This window comes from Choloepus didactylus, chromosome 20 (assembly GCF_015220235.1).
Source record: "Choloepus didactylus isolate mChoDid1 chromosome 20, mChoDid1.pri, whole genome shotgun sequence".
Classification (NCBI taxonomy): Eukaryota; Metazoa; Chordata; class Mammalia; order Pilosa; family Megalonychidae; genus Choloepus; species Choloepus didactylus.
This window is the reverse complement of record NC_051326.1, coordinates 17762139-17781841: the sequence shown is the minus strand read 5'-3', so window position 1 is coordinate 17781841 and position 19703 is coordinate 17762139. Positions and strand designations below refer to the sequence as shown.

Genomic DNA, 19703 nt, shown 5'->3' with positions numbered 1-19703 from the left:
CAACACAAACTGAACAAAGTGATGTCTTGGGCCACAGGAGTAACAACAGAAAGGGAATCTAGCTGCAAAAGGAACTCAGAGAGCTCTAGGCCCTAGTCGTGGTCAGAGGATGGGTGGGTGGTGCTGGAGGTTTAGGGTTTCTCCAAGGGAGAAGGAACTGATGATCCATTTCTCTTACACTGGAGGTTCTGACTTTGGTGTACTCAACTTTCATCTGGGACCTTTTGGAACATGCTGGGTTCCAGGGCCCCACTCCTAGATATTCTGACCCCATAGGTCTGTGGTGGGGCTCAGGAACCAGCATGGTTGCCAAGCTGCTGCCTGACTGACACAGGGTGTGTGTGGACACACCACAACTGCAATACCCTAAGCCACTGTAAATGTGAATGGTGGCTTTGGAGGGTTGACACGGAACATCTTCAGACATGGAAACTGAGTCCCACAGGGGAAGGTGACTCACTCACAGTCCCAGAGTGCAGGTGGCAGGGCTAGACTTGAACCAGCTCTCCTGATCCCCAGTACAGTGCTTTCTTACCCAACCCTCTACCTGCCACCCATAGCCAGGCCTTCTCCTCACCAATGTACATTCAAAGTAGGAATCCAAGATGCCAGCTCTTTAATGAGGTTGTCCAAACTATGATTTATAAGGCCCAAAGCCCTCAGCAGGACTGCTCTCTGCCATGCCTTATTTATGCAGTCCCCAGGCCTCCGACACCCCTGTTAACATCAGCAAGGCACCTGCCGCTGTTAGTCTGGGTGTACTGTTTGCCTCCATCCTCATCATATCACCATCCATTTTCATGTCTCTGGGATTATTCACCCTTGAGCACCTGATTCTCCTGGTTGTGGGAAACATTAAGGTTCTACCCAGAAGGTGGGAGCTCAGCCCAGTCTCTGGACTCCAGTTCCAGCCCCTCCTCCAGACCTCTACCTGCCCTAGAAGCCAGGCTCCTCTTCTTGATTTAAGAGAGGAACCCCTTCTCACCGGCGCAATGCTAAATTTTTCCCCTTTAACGAGTGCCATTGGTTAGGCAAGAGCAAGCAGGTGGGAGACGGCCAGAGAGCTGACACTAATCTGCCTTTTTAATGCCACATAAATCACCATAATTAAAAATTAATTAAGTGCCCTAAAATTTGACATTCATTTAAAAAAGAAATCTGAGTTAGGAACATTGTATTGATTTTGTAGCATCGAATCTCCAAGACATGATGGAAAAAGGGTGTAGGTGTGGGTTTCTGTTTGGAATGCCCAACGAGTGAAGAGGGATCCCTGGCCGTGAGTGCACCCAGGAAGTCACCTGTGGTGTAGAACAGCAGTTCACATACCCTTACCTGGGCCATATGTGCCTCCAATGCAAAGCTACACCAGTTTCTACTCCATCCAGAGAGGAGATACATGGACAAACAAACGTGGCATGCGTTTTGGGAGAGATATTCCAGGATGCAAATGACGGATGACTGAGATGGGAAATGCCAATGTGAGGTGACAAGGGAAGCAGGCTGGGTGAGCCGTTGACTAAAGATGCATAGGAGAGCAGAAGGCTTCATGGAGAATCATTAACAATGGCTGTTCTAGTTTGCTAATGCTGCAGAATGCAAAACACCAGAGATGGATTGGCTTTTATAAAACGGGGGTTTATTTCGCTACACAGTTACAGTCTCAAGGCCATAAAGTGTCCAAGGCAACACATCAGTAACCGGGCACCTTCACCGGAGGATGGCCAATGGCGTCCGGAAAACCTCTGTTAGCTGGGAAGGCAGCCTGCATCTGCTCCAAAGCTCCGGCCTCAAAACAGCTTTCTCCCAGGACATTCCTCTCTAGCAAGCTTGCTCCTCTTCAAAACATCACTCCCAGCTGCACTCAGTTCCCTCTCTTTGAGTCAGCTCATTTATATAGCTCCACTGATCAAGGCCCACCCCGAATGGGCGGGGCCACGCCTCCATGGGAAGATCTCATCAAAACACAGCTGGGTGGGGCACACTCCAAGCAAATCCAACCAGCACCAAAACTTCTGCCCCACAAGACTACAAAGACAATGGCATTTGGGGGACACAATACATTCAAACCGGCACAATGGCCCTCATTAATACAGATGGCACTGACTACATCAAATCAGCCTTATGAAAATATGGCCAGCAACAACCACTGCCCAGAACCCTAGAATCAGGGGCCTCAAGATGGAAGGGGCCTTGGAGGTTGGATTTGAGGCCAACACCCTCTCTCTACCAGGGAGCAGTTGAGGACAGGGAGGTAAAGGATCCACCAGAATTCACAGGTGCTCAGTAGCAGATCCTCCAGCCCTCCAAGGAAGTGGCTCTTAACACACAGGGGGCTTTTAAAACCACCAACACCAAGGGCCCTACCTTCAGAGAGACTGATACATCGACTATTTCTAACTCACCAAGCGGCCCCCATGGGCAGTGACGGCTGAGAACCTCTGTGCTGGAAAGTGGTCTAGCCTGAGTCATGAGGGAGGAGCTCCACCTGGGATCATCCGAGTTTGCTGGCTTTCATCGGTGGTTTACCCTGGTTCCCTTAGGCAGAGCACCTAGAAAGTAGCTGGTTGCTTTCTGTAGTGCCTTACTGTTTAAAAAGCATTTCTCTGTACATACTTTAGTCTCTTGAATCCTCAGTCTTCTGATTAATCAAATAGGAATAATAGTAACTACACTGCCAACTTTTCATGAGGTTCAAACATGGAAAGGTTAGGGAAGCATGTTGAGATATGTTGAAACACTGTACAAAGGTAAGAAATAAAGATAATCTACTAGGCACAGTGACTTACATTGTTAGTCAAAGAAGAAAAGCTGTTTCCAAGGCTAACTAGTAAATTCCCCTAGAGAAGACCCTTACTGAAAAAGATTCCCTTACTGAAAAACACCCCCATAGTGACTTGGGTATTACCTTCTTGTGATTTGGGTATTCAGGTGTTCGATGGCATCACCAGGAATCACAAGCACCCATGGACAAAAAGCATCAGAAAGAGTCCCTGGGCCCTTGGACTGGCTCTTCATGGCCAAGACACTGCTACTCGCTTGCTGCCCTGGAGGTGAGCTCCGAGTGTCAGGGCCTCAGGTAGTCCTGCTCCTTAAGACAGAGCCATCATTGCACAGCCACAGAGAGGATGCTGTTCAGGAAACTCAGGCCCTTGATTAAAACCATTCACCAAGGGTACTTTCCTCCTTGGAATTTATGGGCCCCATAAAAAACAAGAACTTGAGAAGACAGAGCAGTTGTTTTCTGTTGTGCCTCATTAGTTTTGAGTTTGGGCTGGTGGTAGAGATCAGAGTACCAGGCATCCATCTAATTGAATCTCTCATAAGCATAAAGTTTCCTGTGGAATGGAGGAGCCTACACCAGGGAGATGGGAAGGCTTCAGCCGGGGGAAGGGGATGGAAGCCGGGTTGAAGGGGAGGGTTGCTCTGGAACACTGCTAGGCTTCAGGTCCTGGGGACAAAGCTCAGGGTGTGCAGAGCGTGAAAGCCCCACTGTCTTCCCACTCCTGGACCATCTGGACCTTTGTCAAGGTTTGCAAGTAAAGGGCAGGGAGACCAACTGTCTGCCCTTTTGACCCACTGTCACCACTCTCGAGGACACCCGTCACCTGTGTGACACCCACAGGCAGATCCAGTGCAAAGAATAGAGAACAAGATGTCAAGAAATGAAGATTTCCACCAATCCCTCAACAAGACATGTGACCACTCTGAGCCTTTCATGTCCTCAGCTATAAAATGTGCATAATAATACCCTCCACAGCTACTGCCCAGGATCAGTTCATTCCAGAATGTTTGGGGGGGAAGGGAATTCTATATACATGACACTGTTGTAGACTCATGAAGACAGGAGTTGATATTCCTTTCAAGTCACTTACAGTCTGATGAGGGAAACAAGCATAGTAACAGCTAAAAGTAACATAGGGCAGAATGTTTGCCATGTTAAATACAAGAAAAAGGAAAATACTAGAGAGGCCCAAATGAAAGGACAATTCATGGAGGGGAAGAAAGGGAGAGTCCATGAAAGTGTCACAGGTGAGGTGGTGATATACAGATCCTGATGTCCCAGGCCAAAAGGTGAGGAGTTTGTGAAGGCTTTCACAGGTGAGGGGGTGAAAAGGAACAAAAACTGCAAAGGTGGTCCACACATTACTTACCCATCCCAGATGGCAAGAACCCTCTCGGTGTCGAAGAAGAAATCTCCAAGGAAAGTGTGGATAGGTTTGGATTACAAACACGTTTAAAACTCCTCTACACCAAGCTACAGTAAAAACAGAATGAAAATGCACATAAAATATAGGAAACATTGGAAAACATATAATATCAGTAGTTTCACATCTGTAGTACATTGAATTGCATCTCCCAGAAAGATACGTTGAAGTCCTCACCCAGCACCTATGAATGGGACCTTCTTCGGAAACAGGATCTTTGCAGATATAGTCAAGTTAAGATGGGATCATACCAGGCCCTAAATCCAGTGGCCGGAGTCCTTATAAGGAGGGGATTTGAGACACAGACGCACGGGGCAGGAAGCCACATGGTGATGGAGGCAGCGAGTGCAGAGATGCAGCTACTCACCAAGGACCACCCGGGACTGCCGGATACCAAAAGAAGCTGGAAGGGGCTGGAGAGATTCTTCCCTGGAGCCTTCGGACGGAGCTTGGCCCTGCCAAACTTTGGTCTCGGAATCCCAGCCTCCAGAACCGTGCAAGGATATATTTCTGTTGTTTTAAGCCACCCAGTTTTTGGTAATTTGTTAACAGCAGTCACAGGAAACTAATTCAACCTCCTTATTGATTACCTAATACAATTCAATATGAAAACATGAAGAACCCAACAGATAATTGGCAAAAGTAAATAGGCAATCCTCTGAAAGCCATAGGAAAAAAAAAGGGAGGATGGGGGGAAGGGGGTAGCAGCATGTGAGAAAAAATATTCAACATCACTAACTAGCAAAGAAACACAAAATAAAACAGCAGGGAGATACCTTCAGTTAAAAAAAAAATTACGATAATCCTCAGGGTTGACCAAGATGTGGTAAGAGGAGCATGTGTGTATGAACACAGCTGGTGAGAGTATAAATTGAATTAACTTCTAGAAAGCGATTTGGCAATGTGTATCAAGAGCCTTTAAAATGTTTTTATCCTTTGATTCAGTAATTCTACTTCTGGGAATCTATCCTCTGAAAATAATTGAAATGCAGGCAAAGGTTTATGCTCAAAGATAAGTCTTCAAAGTATCATTATAAATGGCCTGAAAGCTTTAAGAAAATGTTTAAATAACTGATGGTAGATACCCAGTATTGTAGCCATTAGAAAGTATTCTTATGGGGAATTTGAAAGCCCTTGGAAAAGCTCATGCTATAACCTTAATTATTTGAAGGCAGGATGCAAATTTTCATAGACATAAACATGTATATGGGGTAATACATAGGGGAAAAACAAGAGAGAAATATATCAAGATGTTAAAAATTGTTACCTCTGCATGGTGGGATTCTGGGCATTATTTTTGTTTCTTTTTACTCTGGTTTCAAACTTTAGAAAATAGCCACACGTTTTTTGGAATGAAAGAAAGGGAAAGAAACTGTAACATATTCACGGAATGACAAGTAATTGGTTGTGAAACGCATATGTGTTTGGAAAGAAGCACAAGCAGGGGTATGAGATGTGATCTCACGTGAGTCAAGCTCTACAAAGCTTAGATTTACTCCTCCGATGGAGAAGGACCTTACAGGTTTTGCTTCTGCTTATGTTTTCTTGGGTAGGGCTGGGAACAATGATAAGGTGTTTCTATCTGGACTTAATGATCCCATTTGAGAAGGTATTTTTAAAAATGTTTTGGAGGCTATCACTGTACAAATGTGAAAGAAAATTTTATTATCCCAAATGCCTCTGTCCTGAAAGGTCAGGCCACCGTGAGTGGGGTCCCAGGGCAGGCCGAGCCCTCCAGCCGAGCTGAACTCCCGTCCTGGCTCCCAGGAGCAGCCCCCGCTGGAGGGCCCCGCCTGCCACAGCCCTCCGCCCGCCCCCTTTCCCCACAGCAAGTGGAACTCGCCGGGCCACCCTGTCCTGTTGTCACGAGGGTCAGCCAGGAGGCTGGTGCTGCACGCCGGTGTCCTCGCCAGGCCTCTGGTTCCTGGGACCGGGTCCGCGGCCACCCTCGGCCACACCTCGGTGGTCAGCTCTTCGAAGAGGACGCATTTCCTCCCTCTCTGTCCCAGAGGACGGCCCCTTCCAGTGGACCAGGGCCAGCGTGTGGGGAGCGTGTTCCCTCCCGGCATCCAAGGGGATGACTGACCGTGGAGGGTTGGAGCACAAAATGACAGCTATAGAATGAAAGTGACATTTTACCTTTACAAATGAGCAGAGTGTCTCTCTCTGTCATTCTCTTTACATTTTAATCCTGTGTGTTTGTTCTGAGAATATTTGGAACTGGAACAGGGTGGGGAGGGGGCTGTTTTGTGCATGTCCCTGCACTTCAATTCTGTAATGGGCTTGGGACGAGCGTTGTTTTAGGCTGTTCTAAGACGCAGGGACAGACAGGGGTGGCATTTTTCTCTCTGTGTGGAAGAAGGGGGTGGAAGTGACTAGTCCAGGGAATAGTGAAGATCTGGCCACAAAAACAAGTGAAAGAAGTAAGCAGTTGATCTAAAGTCGCTGGGCTTCAGGTGGCCAGGGCGTCACTGACTTGGTCTGTGACTTTGGCGGGAGTCTGGTGGGGTTGGTGACTTAGTCCCCTTGCTCTTTGTAGACTCTCTGAGGGGCCAGCACTGCCTGGGGCTGGGGAAGCTTGCCAAGGCTCACATGGCTGATGGAGCAAATGGGAAGATATACCCATGTCCTAGAGTCTGGCTGCCCAGAGTCACAAATGCCAGCTAAGCATGGAGTATGAGGGAACAGGGTGACGACCATCACAGGTGGTGTCCATGAGCTGGACCTGGGTGGTCAGCAGAAAATGGGGTGAGCACGTGGCCAGGGTGGCCTCTCCCAGGGAGCCTGGAGCACTGCGTTGGTGGGGAGAGACCAGGGAGGCGAGACTTCCGGAACCCAGATCACGGAAGACCTAGAAGAAAAGGTTAAAGAGCTCCATCAGATTCCCTGAAAAGTCTCACCCCTCACAGTAGGGCCTGTGTTTCCCAAGCCCAGCACTTAAAGACAATGGCCAGTGGGCTGGGGGCTGTCTAAGGATGCCGTGTGTCCCTCTGCCGTCACCTGAAAACCCGAGCTGGAGAGAGCCGCTTTGCAATCGGACTGGCTGGCTCCAGGTCCCATATAGCTGTGCAACCTTTGACAAGTCACTGACCTTCTCTGACCTCAGTTTCCCCACTTAGGAAGGCTTGCCTGGCATCCTCACTAGATGTCCTAAGGTAGACGGAGCTCTAGGAGTGAGCAGCCTGGGCTTGATTATGTTTTCAATGCTATTAGAAACAGTTCCAAGAGCCTGAAAACCCTGGAATTTTAGACATGGAAGTTCACTTAGCCTGGAGAGTCCCACATCCCCTCGGGGCAGGGAGGCCCAGTCCGACCCTGGGGAGTCTGATTTCACAACCAGGACTGGAGGAGCCCTCCCTTTCTGTGAAGCTCAGAGAGGCCCCTGGTTTATCCTCTCCACCCCCAGCTGAGCACTGAGTGCATGGGCCGGGGGTGGAAGGCTGCCCAGGCACCAGCTGTTGTGGGGATGGAGCTAGGAAAGAAGCTGGGTACATGGCAGCCGACTGGGCAGTGGGGGTTAGTGACCCAGATGGGCCCTGCCAGCCCTTCTCCACTGTGACCAGATGCCCCCCAACCTGCCCAGCCAAGAGCTGGGTGGCAGGAGGTGCAGTCAGAAGCCACAGCCTGGCCCTCAATAGGGGGTCCCCAGACGTGGTCACCCGTTCAGTGGGGCAGGCCCCGTCAGCTCTCTCCTCCTGCATTGTGGCTTTCTGGGGCCCACAGAGATGGGAGTGGTCATGGGTGAATTAATTTTCATAACAAATTGTTCTGGATGCAGGAAACTAATTACCACTAATAAGTTCCGTACAAAGTGTGTCAAACTGCCCCATCCCCCTCCACCCACTGGATAATGTGATTTAAGAATATCAGAACTGGAATGGACCTTAGAGGTAGGGTCAAAATCCCTCCCTATGCAGGAGAGACTGGGGGCAGCAGGAGGGGCGTGTTGGGCATCACACAGCCGGTCACAGAGGAGCCAGGTGCAGGGCCCAGGGCCTGGGCTTTTTCCACGGTGCTGTTTACATTCCCCAGCAGAAAGGGCTGCAAGTTTCTAGAATCCTTTCAGTAATCACTCCAGTGGTGGAATCTGGGGTCCAGAATGTGGGGTGATACACTGGACCAGATGTGCCCCTTGGCACCCCTAAATTCTACCTTGAGGTGGAGCTGCCTATGAGCAGATGAGACCCCACCCAGAGGGTGTCCTCTGGGCACGCTGAAGCCGTGGATTTGAAAGCTCCAGAGCATTCGGGGATGCTCCTCCCCATTGCTGGAAAGAGGGCTGAGGGTGGGTGTTAGGGGCTCCAACTTCCACTCAGCCTCCTAGTGTTGGCCCAGAAGTGTGGTCAGAGTAAGACAGGGTGTCTCGGTGAGGCCTTGGGGTGTGAAAGGCGGCAGGAATGATGCTCTCCCTGCAGCCTTCCCATGGACAGCCATGCCGGGGCCACTCACACTGACCAGAGTGTGTGTTTCTGTGTTCTCTAGGGACGTCCTCGGGCTCCAAGATGGCCTTGCAGAGTTCCTTCACATGCTGGAACGGGACGGTCCTCCAGCTCGGGCAGGCCTGCGACTTCCACCGGGACTGCAGCCAGGGAGAAGACGAGGGCCAGCTATGCAGTGAGTCGATGGGGGGTTGCCTCCAGCCCAGCCCAGCCCACTCCCCCTTCTGTCCCCACCACCCCAGGCACTGCAAGCTCAGATAACCTCCTGACCTCCGGAGTCTGCTTTATCTCCTCTTACATGGCAGCTTCCAAAAGCCACACGATGTAGCTTCATGATCTAGAAACAACACAATCCCCCGTGGCCCGTGGTCATATAAGTTAAGTAGCAAACGGAACCTTATGGGTTATTCTCTCAGCTTCATCATGTGCAGAATAAGCCCAACTCTGTAACACGACATGAGAGGGCTTCTGTGCCCAGACTTCACCCATTTCAAGCCTGACCTAGCACCCACCTATCCCCACAACTCCCCAGTCCTCCTCATCCCCCAGCTCCAGCCATACCCATTTCTCAGCTTTCTCAGGCCCTCGTGGCTTTGATCATAAGGTCTCCCTTGCCCGAAGTGTCCTTTCCTTCCTCGAGTCACATCTGCTCCTTTAAGACTCACCTCAGGGGTCCGTTCTTGCAGTGGCCTCCCCTGACCACCCTCATGAGTGGAGGTGGTTCTTCCTGCCCGAGACCCACCACCCTCAACGCAATGTGTCCACCCATCATGACCTCATGAAGTTCTCCCAACAGCTTTACTGAGATGCAATCCACGTGCCATACAAGCCACCCTTTCAAAGTCAGAGTACTCACGTGGCTGTGCAACCATCAACTCCATCTAGTTTTAGAACATTTTTATCACTCCCAAAAGAAAGGCCACCCCATTTCCCTCCACCACCCACCTCCCACCAATCCCCTGGAACCACTAATCTACTTTCTCTATAGATTTATCTATTCTGCACATCTCACATAAATGGAATCATACAATATGTGGCCTTTTGTGACTGACTTTTCAAGGTTCACCCATGTTGTCGTATGTATCAGTACTTTATTCCTTTTGATTGCCAAATAACATGTCATTTATAGCTATACCACATTTTGTCTATCCATTCGTCAGTTGATAGGCATTTGTGTCGTTTCCACTTTTCAGCTATTGTGAATTATGTTGTTATGAACATTCGTGTACAGGTTTCTATGTAGACCTATGTTTTCATTTCTCCTGAGTAGATACCTATGAGCAGAATTGCTGGGTCATATGGTAGCTATGTTTAACCATTTGAGGAAATGCCAGACTGTTTTCCAAAGTGGCTGTAACATTTTACATTCTCACCAGCATTGTATGAGCACTCCATTTTCTCCACATCTTCACTAACCCTTGTTATTATCTGTCTCTTTTTTGTTTTAGCCATCCTAGTTGGTATGCATCCATTTTTTTTTTTTGGAGGTTGTTTCCATGTCTCTCTCCTCTGTGGGCAGCTTATCATCTAGTTATTCTCCCCATACCAATGTCTCTCAGGGTTCCTGGCCCAGCATGGGCACTTACAGACTCTCTGTTGATTTAAATGAATGACTGAGTTGAGAAACTGGGGCTCCATAGAAGAAAACGAATTGCCCGTAGCTCCACTGGCAGTTAGGAAGAGTTGGACCCCAGTCCAGTGCTCACACCTCTCAAACTCAGAGGTCTTAGCAGCTGCCTCGCTAGTTCTTTACTTTTTCCCCAGGGAAACCACAAACACAGAATACCTATGAGGTAAACTAGAAAATGGGATAGGTCCTGGAGCAAAGACGAATAACACAGCCTCTGCCCTCAAAGAGCTGAGAATCCAACGCAGGAGGCAGGAGTGACACAGCTGAGCCTCAGCTGGAAACAGATGTGGCCAAGGTGGGCCTGGGATCCGGGGAGCACAGCTGCAGGGGCAAGCGCCTCGCCTGTGCAAGGACCTGAGGTGCTATTGACTGAGCAGAATTTTTGCAAAATAGTGTTTAAAGAAGTTAACAATGTCCCCCAAGTCATCTGGACACCCTGTGGGGGAAAAAAAGGTTTTATTTATTCTCTTTTCAATGAAACAATAAAATCTATTTTTCAGTTTTGAAAACTTCATTTTTTTACAAAACTTCTGAGTGGGCTGTCCAGTTATCATGCAATTGTCATGTGTGTTTAGATAAAACTCTCTGGAGAGAGCTGCAGGCAGCACATTGCTACTCCCGCACAGCTCTGCTTCTGGCCCTTCCACAGCACTTGCCCCAGTGAAGCCCACACTGCGTGGCTGTCTCTCTAGTTACTTGTCTCTGCAGTATTTCCAGCAGTGCCTCTGCACTGTGTGATTTTGCTTTTGCCTTTTAAAAGTTTCTTGGGAGCCAGTTCCCAGTGGGACACAGGTCAGGCAAGCCAAGGCCCTGGTTTACAGTCGGGCAAACAAAGACCCAGAGGAGGTCATGGATTTGTTTGGGGTCACACAGCATGTCGAAAACAGAAATGTGATTAGAGCACTGAGCCCGTGGGATCCAGCCCACTACTGTGGGCTCTGGGCATTTCCCCACCTTTCCAGAGCTTGCCATTAGCAGGATTCCAGGGCCAGCTCCAAGTTCAAGGGCAGCCAGCTCCAGCACCAAGGGCAGGCATCTGGGGTCCAGAGGTCTTTTCAGTCACACTTGAAAAGCTGCTCTGTTAGAATATAGCTCGGCCCCGGAGAACACCCACCAAGTTCTTTGCTACAGAAATTGGTTGCCAGGAGGGGAAGTTCAATTCAGGAGAATCGTTCTGATCTTTTTGTCACTCTGATCTTGGCAGAACTCTTGGCAAATACCCTTTTCCTTATTCACATGCCCCATTCTTTCTGGCATTTTTGCTGTTTTCCTTTTCACATTGATGCTGATTTTGGAAAGCATCCCCATTAAGCTGACAACAATAGCTAACATTCATTGAGCATTTACTGTGTGCCAGGAGCTGCTCTAAACATTTTTCATATGTTAACTTGTTGAATCCTCACCACAATCCTGCTGGTGCTATTATATCCATCTTCCATCTTACAGCTGAGGAACCTGAAGCTCAGAGAGTGTGAGTGATTGTCCCTGATCAAACTGTTAGCCAGTGGGTAGGCAGTGATTCAGGCGCAGTCTGACTCCAAAGCCCACAACTCGGAACCACTGCAAGCCAAACTCATTTGTTTTATGAGTTTCCAATGTTTGGTTGTGCTAAACTCAAAACCTAGCTGTGTATCCACCCAGGAAGGTGGGGCCAAGAAAAGTCAGGGAAGATCCAGGGCTCTGCCACCACCTTTCTTGGGGACCTCAGGTCATTTGCCTCTACCCTCTCTGGGGCTCAGTTTCCCCTTCTGTAATATGAGTTGGAATACGGCACCTGCTTATATGCTGATGTTCATGAAATGCCCTTGATCACACAGGTGGTCTGGAACCTGCTAGAACATTTTCTCTGAGTAGGTGGTCTCACCAAGCTCTATTGACCCCATAAGGGTCATTAATCTTGGGCCAGGTATTTGGAGGGAAAGAATAGGTTGCATCCACCAGCTCATTCTACCAGAAGACCTGGCCTCACCTCCCCACACCTTCCCCAGAGGGAGCTCCTCACATACTCTGGGGCCGCATTCAGATTATCAGACTCAACCCTGACCCACCCTTATGGATCTTTTTCAGTCCTTACCAAATCTAGAAACTGGCCGGGATGAGTGGTAAGCCCAAGATGGAGGCCACATTGCCCTTGCCCTCCTCCATCCAAGCATGACACCCATCTGTCCATTCATACCCCCTCCTCCAAACCCACACACCATCCTCCATGCCCTCTCCAGCACACCAATTCAACAGTCAAACCGAGGGAGGCACCCCAGGATGCTGTAGTCCATCGAAGTGTGTCTTCTAGATTCCTTGATGTGCCCTGAGCAATGGCCTCAATGGAATGTGGCTTCCCAGAAAGGACCCAAGTGTCCCCATTTCATTCCCTGGATGAGCTACTGACTCACTGGATAACACAGGCAGATCCCTGCCCCTCCAGGGATGCCATAATCTTGTCCGTATGGTGGGGATACCCTTCCTGCCAGGTGAAAACAGTTTTTACAAAGTTTGTTTTTTTTATTGTAAAATAAACCATGCTTGTTGTGAAATATTTGGAAAATCTAGGAAAGTGCACAGGAGAAAATAACTATCACCCATAATCCTACCTCTCAGACATTTAGAGATAACCATAAAATTTTGATGTATTTCTTCTAGCTTTTTCCCCACGACTCTATATTTTCAAGGGAATGTATAACACATATTTATCAAAAATGTTAACGGAGTTGTCACACAGGAAGGAAAAGTAGTGTCATTTGGCCTAGAGTTTATACTTGGCAGCTCCTGCCGCTGCTGCTGAGGTCACATCTCTTCAGCTCTACCGATTTGTCTCTCTTAGAGCGGAATCAGGCATCATAATTGCCAAATGTTGTACAATTGATTGACCGACACACAGCCCTATTTGGCCATCTCACCAATGAAAAAACTGGCTGCCATCCAAGAATTGGGTTGGTTAAAACATATCTTCAAAATATTTAAGATGCGTAGAAATCACCTGGATAACTTGTTTAAAATGCAAAATCTTCTTTAGTATGTCTGGGGTGGGGCCTGAGGTTCTCCCCTTCTAACAGTTTTGTAGGTGATGGGGATACTGCTCATCTCTAGACCACACTTTGAGTTCAAGGGGTTAGAGGATTGAACCCACTTCAGTTTCATTCAGTAAATAAGAATTCAGGCCTTACAATGTGCCAAGCACAGAGTAGGTGCATAGGGGTGAAAGAGAGGAGAGAGGGAAGATCCAAAGATGAGAAGACACCATTAGACCCAAATCTGTAAGCCAACCTCTCACTCGGCAATTGGCCTTTATCAGCTATTTCTCAAACCCGACCTAATCCACGAACAGTCTTTGGTCTGCCCCCACCTCACCCCACCAGCTTCCTCAGGAATGGCTTCTTGCTGAGCAAACTGCCCTGATGTGCTTATCATAGTAAAAATCCTCTCAGCACTCCCTCCCTCCCTTAAAGGTTTTAATTGCCACATAAATTACTGGTTGACCTGTCTAGCTATTTTGCCTGCCTCCTCTCCTTTTTTTCCATCAGCCAAAGAGAAATAGGGCTTCTCATCCCAGCTTAGCCTGGGTCCTATGCTAAGCGAGAGCAAGGATGGGCTTCCAGAAGGTGGAGAATGCCAATGGCTTCCCTCAGTCCTGCCCCAGCAGAAGGCATGGGCAGAGCTGCCACCCGTGATGCATTTCCTAGTGAGAAAGGGGCAGCTGAGGGACCTGTCTCTGCTGTCCATGGAAGATTTTGCTGTTTTGGTCCATAGGCTGATGAGCTCCTCCGATCCAGGTGTGGATGATAATTAATATCCCACCACTTCACATTTGTGCAGCTCTTTCTAAACATTTCCACACTCTGTCCCTTATGTTATCCTCAAAACTGCCCTGTGACATGGGTACTACTATTGCCCCATTTTACAGATGAGGAACCTGAGGCTGTGGGGAATGAAGTGACTTCTCTGAGGTCCAACAGCCGGGAAGCAGTAAGGTGCTGTTGGGTACCAATGCCCGTAAGTCAGGCTAAGTTCTTACCTCCTCCTCCTAAAAGGGTAAGAAGGGAGTGACAGGCCATCAGGACCTAGCTCAACCCAGCCTCCTCCTTCCACCAGGAGCCCATTGCCTGCAGAGCCTTCCATCAGGCTCCTGGTGGAACGCTCAGCTTGTGAAGGACACTTAACAGAAGGACATTTCCAGGAACCAGTTAGTTTCTGCAAGAGGAAGTGGATTTGGGGTCCCTGGAGGGAGAAATAAAAAATAAAACAGAAAGCTCTCCTTGCTTTTGGATTTTTAATCAGAGGAACATGCGGGACTTGGGGGAGAAATGATTTCTTCAGGGGGGTATAAATGGGAAGAGATGCTCAAAGTCAGTGACAGCCTGTTTTAATTTATAATTCTGCCTCTGTGTGAAATGCACTGAGAATCAGGGGGAAATGAGTAATAATTCACTAAGGTGCTATCACAGCCAGGAAGTGTTAGGGCCCTCTTTTTCAGCCTGCTGCTGCCAAGAACACTGAAAGAGATGAAGGACATGGAGAGTGGTAGGTCTCCGTGAGAAAGCACCTTTCCTCCAACACAGAGACAGAGCCCTTCTGCTTTTCCACAGCTCCTAGCTTGGCCTGGAGTTGTTGGGGGTACTATCAGAGCAGCCTGAAATGGCCCACTAGCTCCTCAAAGTTGAGAGCCTTCCCTGGAGCCACTTTCAGAGGAAGCCAGATAAAGTGAGCTCTCTTTAACCCTCTTCTTCTTTCCTCCTCCTTCTGGGGCCACTTAGGAGACAAATGGTCTCTAAAATTGATTGCAGCCTCTTAAATGGGACCTGAGATCAGTCTGGTATAGAGAAAAGTATTACGGGATCCATAATGCTGAGCCAGTCGTTGATACAAAGAGACCACAGGGCCTGGGGATTGTTTGGTCAGGATAGGCTCGGTTATGCTGCAGTAATAAACAATCTCAGAATCTTGGTGGCAAACTGTACCTGTCCAGGGAGGACTGGGAGCGAGAGGGACCCAGGCTGGCAGAAGCTCCCCCATGTAGCAGCACCCTCAGGAAAAAGCACTCTCCTTGACCACTAAGGCCAGGAAAAGAGAGAGACTGAAGAACTATACAACGGCTCTTCATGGCCTCCATCCAGAGGAGACACACATCACATGCACTCACATTTCTTTGGCCAGAACTAGTCATGTGACTCTACTTAACTACATGGGATTTGGGAGATGAAGGGGAGCAAATGGGAAGTTTTGAACCATGTATGTCTCTGTGGACAGGGGTGATGTGAAGGACCCAAGCCACTCCCCAGCTACCACCACCACCACCACCACCATTTCTTGTCATTGTCTCGACCATTAGAAATGTAGTCTAACAAGTCCTACATCGGCCTCTCCTGGGACTCACATTCATGGTATATCAGTATAAAGCGCACTGGGTTTGGAATCTAGAAGATCTGGTTCAAGCCCCAACTGGGTTATCTGCTAGCTATATGACTTTGGTAGCTTTGCTTAATATTTCTGAGCCTCTGCTTCACCATATAAAACTGGGTTAACAATTCCAGGCTGTAGGGTTACTATTCTTTTTTTCTGAAGATCAAATCAGATACAATAATCTATCTGAAAATAATGTATAGGTAGTAAACCAGCATACGCACAAGTAAAGGACTGGAGGCTTCTTTTCATTGTGATCAGTATCATTATACATCAAGGTTCTGCTGGGGGGCTTTTCCCAATGAGGATAATTTGGTTATACCCACTAGTTTTGCCTGATGTTGGTATATTTTACCTTTGGCAGTCTTGGGAATGACTGTGCCCCCTGTGCTCTCCCTGCAGGTAAACTCCCTGCTGGTTTTTACTGCAACTTCGAAGATGGCTTCTGCGGCTGGACCCAAGATACACTCTCGACCCACACACCCCAGTGGCAGGTCAGCACCTTAAAGGATGGACGGTTCCAGGACCACCAAGGTACAGCCCCTCCCTTCCCTTCCCCCCTGTGCCCATCTTGGTGCCCACCTGGATAAATGAGATGCAGGGCCCCACTCCAGAGTAGCTAGCCCCCACCCAACCCTACAGGGCAAGCTTAAGTACCTGCCCAAAGCTTTCCCTGCGGTGTTCACACACAGTTCCCTCTTCAGGCTTCTTGGGCTTAAGAATGATCCAATCTGGAGCCAAGGTAGATGTCACCTTTTTTTACTTGAAGAAAACAATCAGGACCCACCCACCTGCACATGGTCTTTTCTCTCCCCAGTGACAAATCCCAAGCTCTGTGAATCTTTCTCAAGGATAGTTGACATGCTTTCCAAGATCTCAGGTCTGTCCTGGTTTCTCCACTCTGGACCCACACGAGTTTGTCACTTGGGTAGTTACTCAATCACAGACTTTACTGAGAGATGGAGAGAGGTAGAAATGAATGACTAAAGTGGTTCTGTGAGATGCCTAAAAGGTTGCGTGCTTGCACTGGCATCCATCTCCATAGAACTCACCACCCACAAAATGCTACACAGTTCCTGGAGGCTTACAGATGTGCTTTCCATGCAAATGGGGTTCGGGGCTTGTGTTCTCACAGATTTGCAGGCAGATTGCTGCTTAGATAACAAGGAAATTAGCCTCCCTAGGTAGGGCACAGGTCACAGGATGACCTGGGCCCAGGAGGTAGGAGAGGAGAGTGAAGGTCACAGGGACCACTGGAGGGCAAACTGGTGGCATGACTGGATATGGGGTGGGGATGGGGCCCGGGGAGTCCTGCATGCTATGGTTGAATGCTCATGACCTTGGGTTGGCAGAGATGCAGAAGACAGGAGTATGGACACTGCAGGAAGTTTGGAAGGAAGGCCCTTGCATGAGCCAGGTTCCTTGATGGTGACAATTTGGCTGACTCAGCCATTTTAGGCAGTCGAAACAAGTGTCCTCAAAATAGTTCCTAGGCTCAGTGGGACCCATAACATCCATTAACTCTACACTTTTCTTGTGGCACCCTTGGGCTCTTCAGTTCATGGTGATGGCACATTCTTGACTTTTATCCTCTCTCCCCCAGGCCATGCCCTGTGGCTCAGCACCACTGATGCCCCCACTTCTGAAAGTGCTACACTGACCAGCGCCACGTTTCCAGCACCAATGAAGAACTCTCCATGTGAGGCAAGTCTCAGTTCCTTTGATTGTCTTACTTCTCTTCCCAACCTTCACCTTGGTTACTTCTAGATGAACCCAAAAAAGATGAAGACAGTAGCCTGGATGTTGGGGCTGCTTGTTCTCCTCGGGGTAGGGCAGGATGGGAGGTCCCTCTCTGCAGAGAACATCCATCACCATGGTGAAGCCCCACTATGATGTACATCAGCTGCACTGCATTGTTTACAGGAGGACTTTAATTTAAGCACACCCAGAAAATATTTCCCAAAACCTAACGGGGAGGGTAACAGGGACTTGCAAAAGACTTTCTACAGAACTTCCTTTTAAAAATAGCAAGCTCTCGTAATACATTTCAAATATGATAAAGCATCACAAACTTGATTTGCCTAAATTTCACTGATATCGATGGCATACGGTGATGAAAGCTACTTACCCAAATGGTAGCTGTGGCTTTATCCCTTTTGGGTGAGGACTGAGCAACAGGTGCCACATTCCTTAACAGAAAGTCATACTTTCTAGGGGCCAAAATATGTGCTTAGGCTCCAACATGACATAGTGGTTAAGCTCATGAATGGTGGAGTCAAACTACCTGGGTCCAAAGCTATGTCCTACCACTGACTAGTGTGCAGTTTGTTCGGGCAGTTAATTAACCACCCCCAGGTCCCCAGTTTCCTCACCCGCAAAGTGGAGACGACAATGGCACCTACCCAAAGGGGCGAGGATTAAGTAGGTCAATATATGGTGTCCGGCACAAAGCAAGCACTGCCATGGTTGGCCACTGTTGTTATTTAGACGATGTAATAACCCAGACATGGCACCTCTTAGCAAACTAACAGTGCCCGGCACCCAGCAGGCCTCAATCCATAGTCACTTGAACATTCAGAAGGAGAACAGGAGCGGAGGAAGTGAAGTGACCAAGAAACTAAGCTCTTGAGAGCAGGGTGTGCCTGAGGCTCCCTGCTTTCCCCGTGGCGTCCCCACCTACATCCTACACGCGGTAGAAAGCCAACTCAGAGTTTACGTTTGGCCAGTCCCCTCCTTTTGGAAACTCGCAGGAGAAATTTCCTTTCTGGCTTAGTTTCAGGAATTGCTGGGCCACCTCTGCACAGTTGGTTTCCTTTCAAGTTGTGGACATTGTCAAATGGAATAGTCTCTTCCCTTCCTTTGGCTGCTCGAAACTTGAGGGAGGTGGCGCTTTGGAGAGCTTTCCCCCTGCTAAGAGGCGCAGGCAAATTCAAGCCCTCCAGATTTTTTTATGGATAAAAAAGAAAGATTCACAGACTTAAAACAAGTAAGACTGGGAAATATGAATAAATGATCTTTTGCTTAAATCTGAGGAATGGTTAAATTACATCTGAGATCGCCCTTAGTAAGCAAATAGGACTTCGGGCTCCCTTCTGACTTGATCTGATTACTCGCCATTTGCCCCATCCTTCTCACCCTCTTGTGGCTTCTGTCATCTTACTAGATTTTATGTATCCTTGTGTTCCACCTTAAATCTTTTGGAAGAGGTGCAGGTACAAAGAAATAGCTTCATTAAGTCCAGCTGTTACCACTAATGTGAACTTTGAAAAATGTAAAACAAATGGTTTATAATGTAGAATGTAGGGGAACTAGCAATAGAGAGCAATTAAGGAAGGGGGAACAATAATCCAAGAAGAACAGATAAGCTATTTAACGTTCTGGGGATGCCCAGGAATGACTATGGTCTGTTAATTTCTGATGAATATAGTAGGAACAAGTTCACAGAAATGTTGCTATATTATGTAACTGTCTTGGGGTAAAGTAGGAACATGTTGGAAGTTGAGCAGTTATCTTAGGTTAGTTGTCTTTTTCTTACTCCCTTGTTATGGTCTCTTTGAAATGTTCTTTTATTGTATGTTTGTTTTCTTTTTAACTTTTTTTTTCATACAGTTGATTTAAAAAAGAAGGGAAAGTTAAAAAAAAAAAAAAAGAAAAACAAGGAAAAAAAGATGTAGTGCCCCCTTGAGGAGCCTGTGGAGAATGCAGGGGTATTCGCCTACCCCACCTCCATGGTTGCTAACATGACCACAGACATAGGGGACTGGTGGTTTGATGGGTTGAGCCCTCTACCATAGGTTTTACCCTTGGGAAGACGGTTGCTGCAAAGGAGAGGCTAGGCCTCCCTATGGTTGTGCCTAAGAGCCTCCTCCCGAATGCCTCTTTGTTGCTCAGATGTGGCCCTCTCTCTCTACCTAAGCCAACTTGAAAGGTGAAATCAGTGCCCTCCCCCCTACGTGGGATCAGACACCCAGGGGAGTGAATCTCCCTGGCAACATGGAATATGACTCCCGGGGAGGAATGTAGACCTGGCATCGT

The 19703-nt window shown here is 48.2% G+C and overlaps 1 protein-coding gene across 1 annotated transcript in view; it reads left to right on the top strand.

Moving 5' to 3' along the window:
- Nucleotides 1-19703, top strand: part of ALK (ALK receptor tyrosine kinase) — a 725024-nt gene that overhangs the window by 574932 nt on the left and 130389 nt on the right. The window contains exons 6-8 of the mRNA XM_037813067.1: nt 8688-8819; nt 16071-16202; nt 17272-17372. Of these exons, the coding sequence (XP_037668995.1) occupies nt 8688-8819; nt 16071-16202; nt 17272-17372 (365 nt within the window). The remainder of the gene's footprint in view (nt 1-8687; nt 8820-16070; nt 16203-17271; nt 17373-19703) is intronic.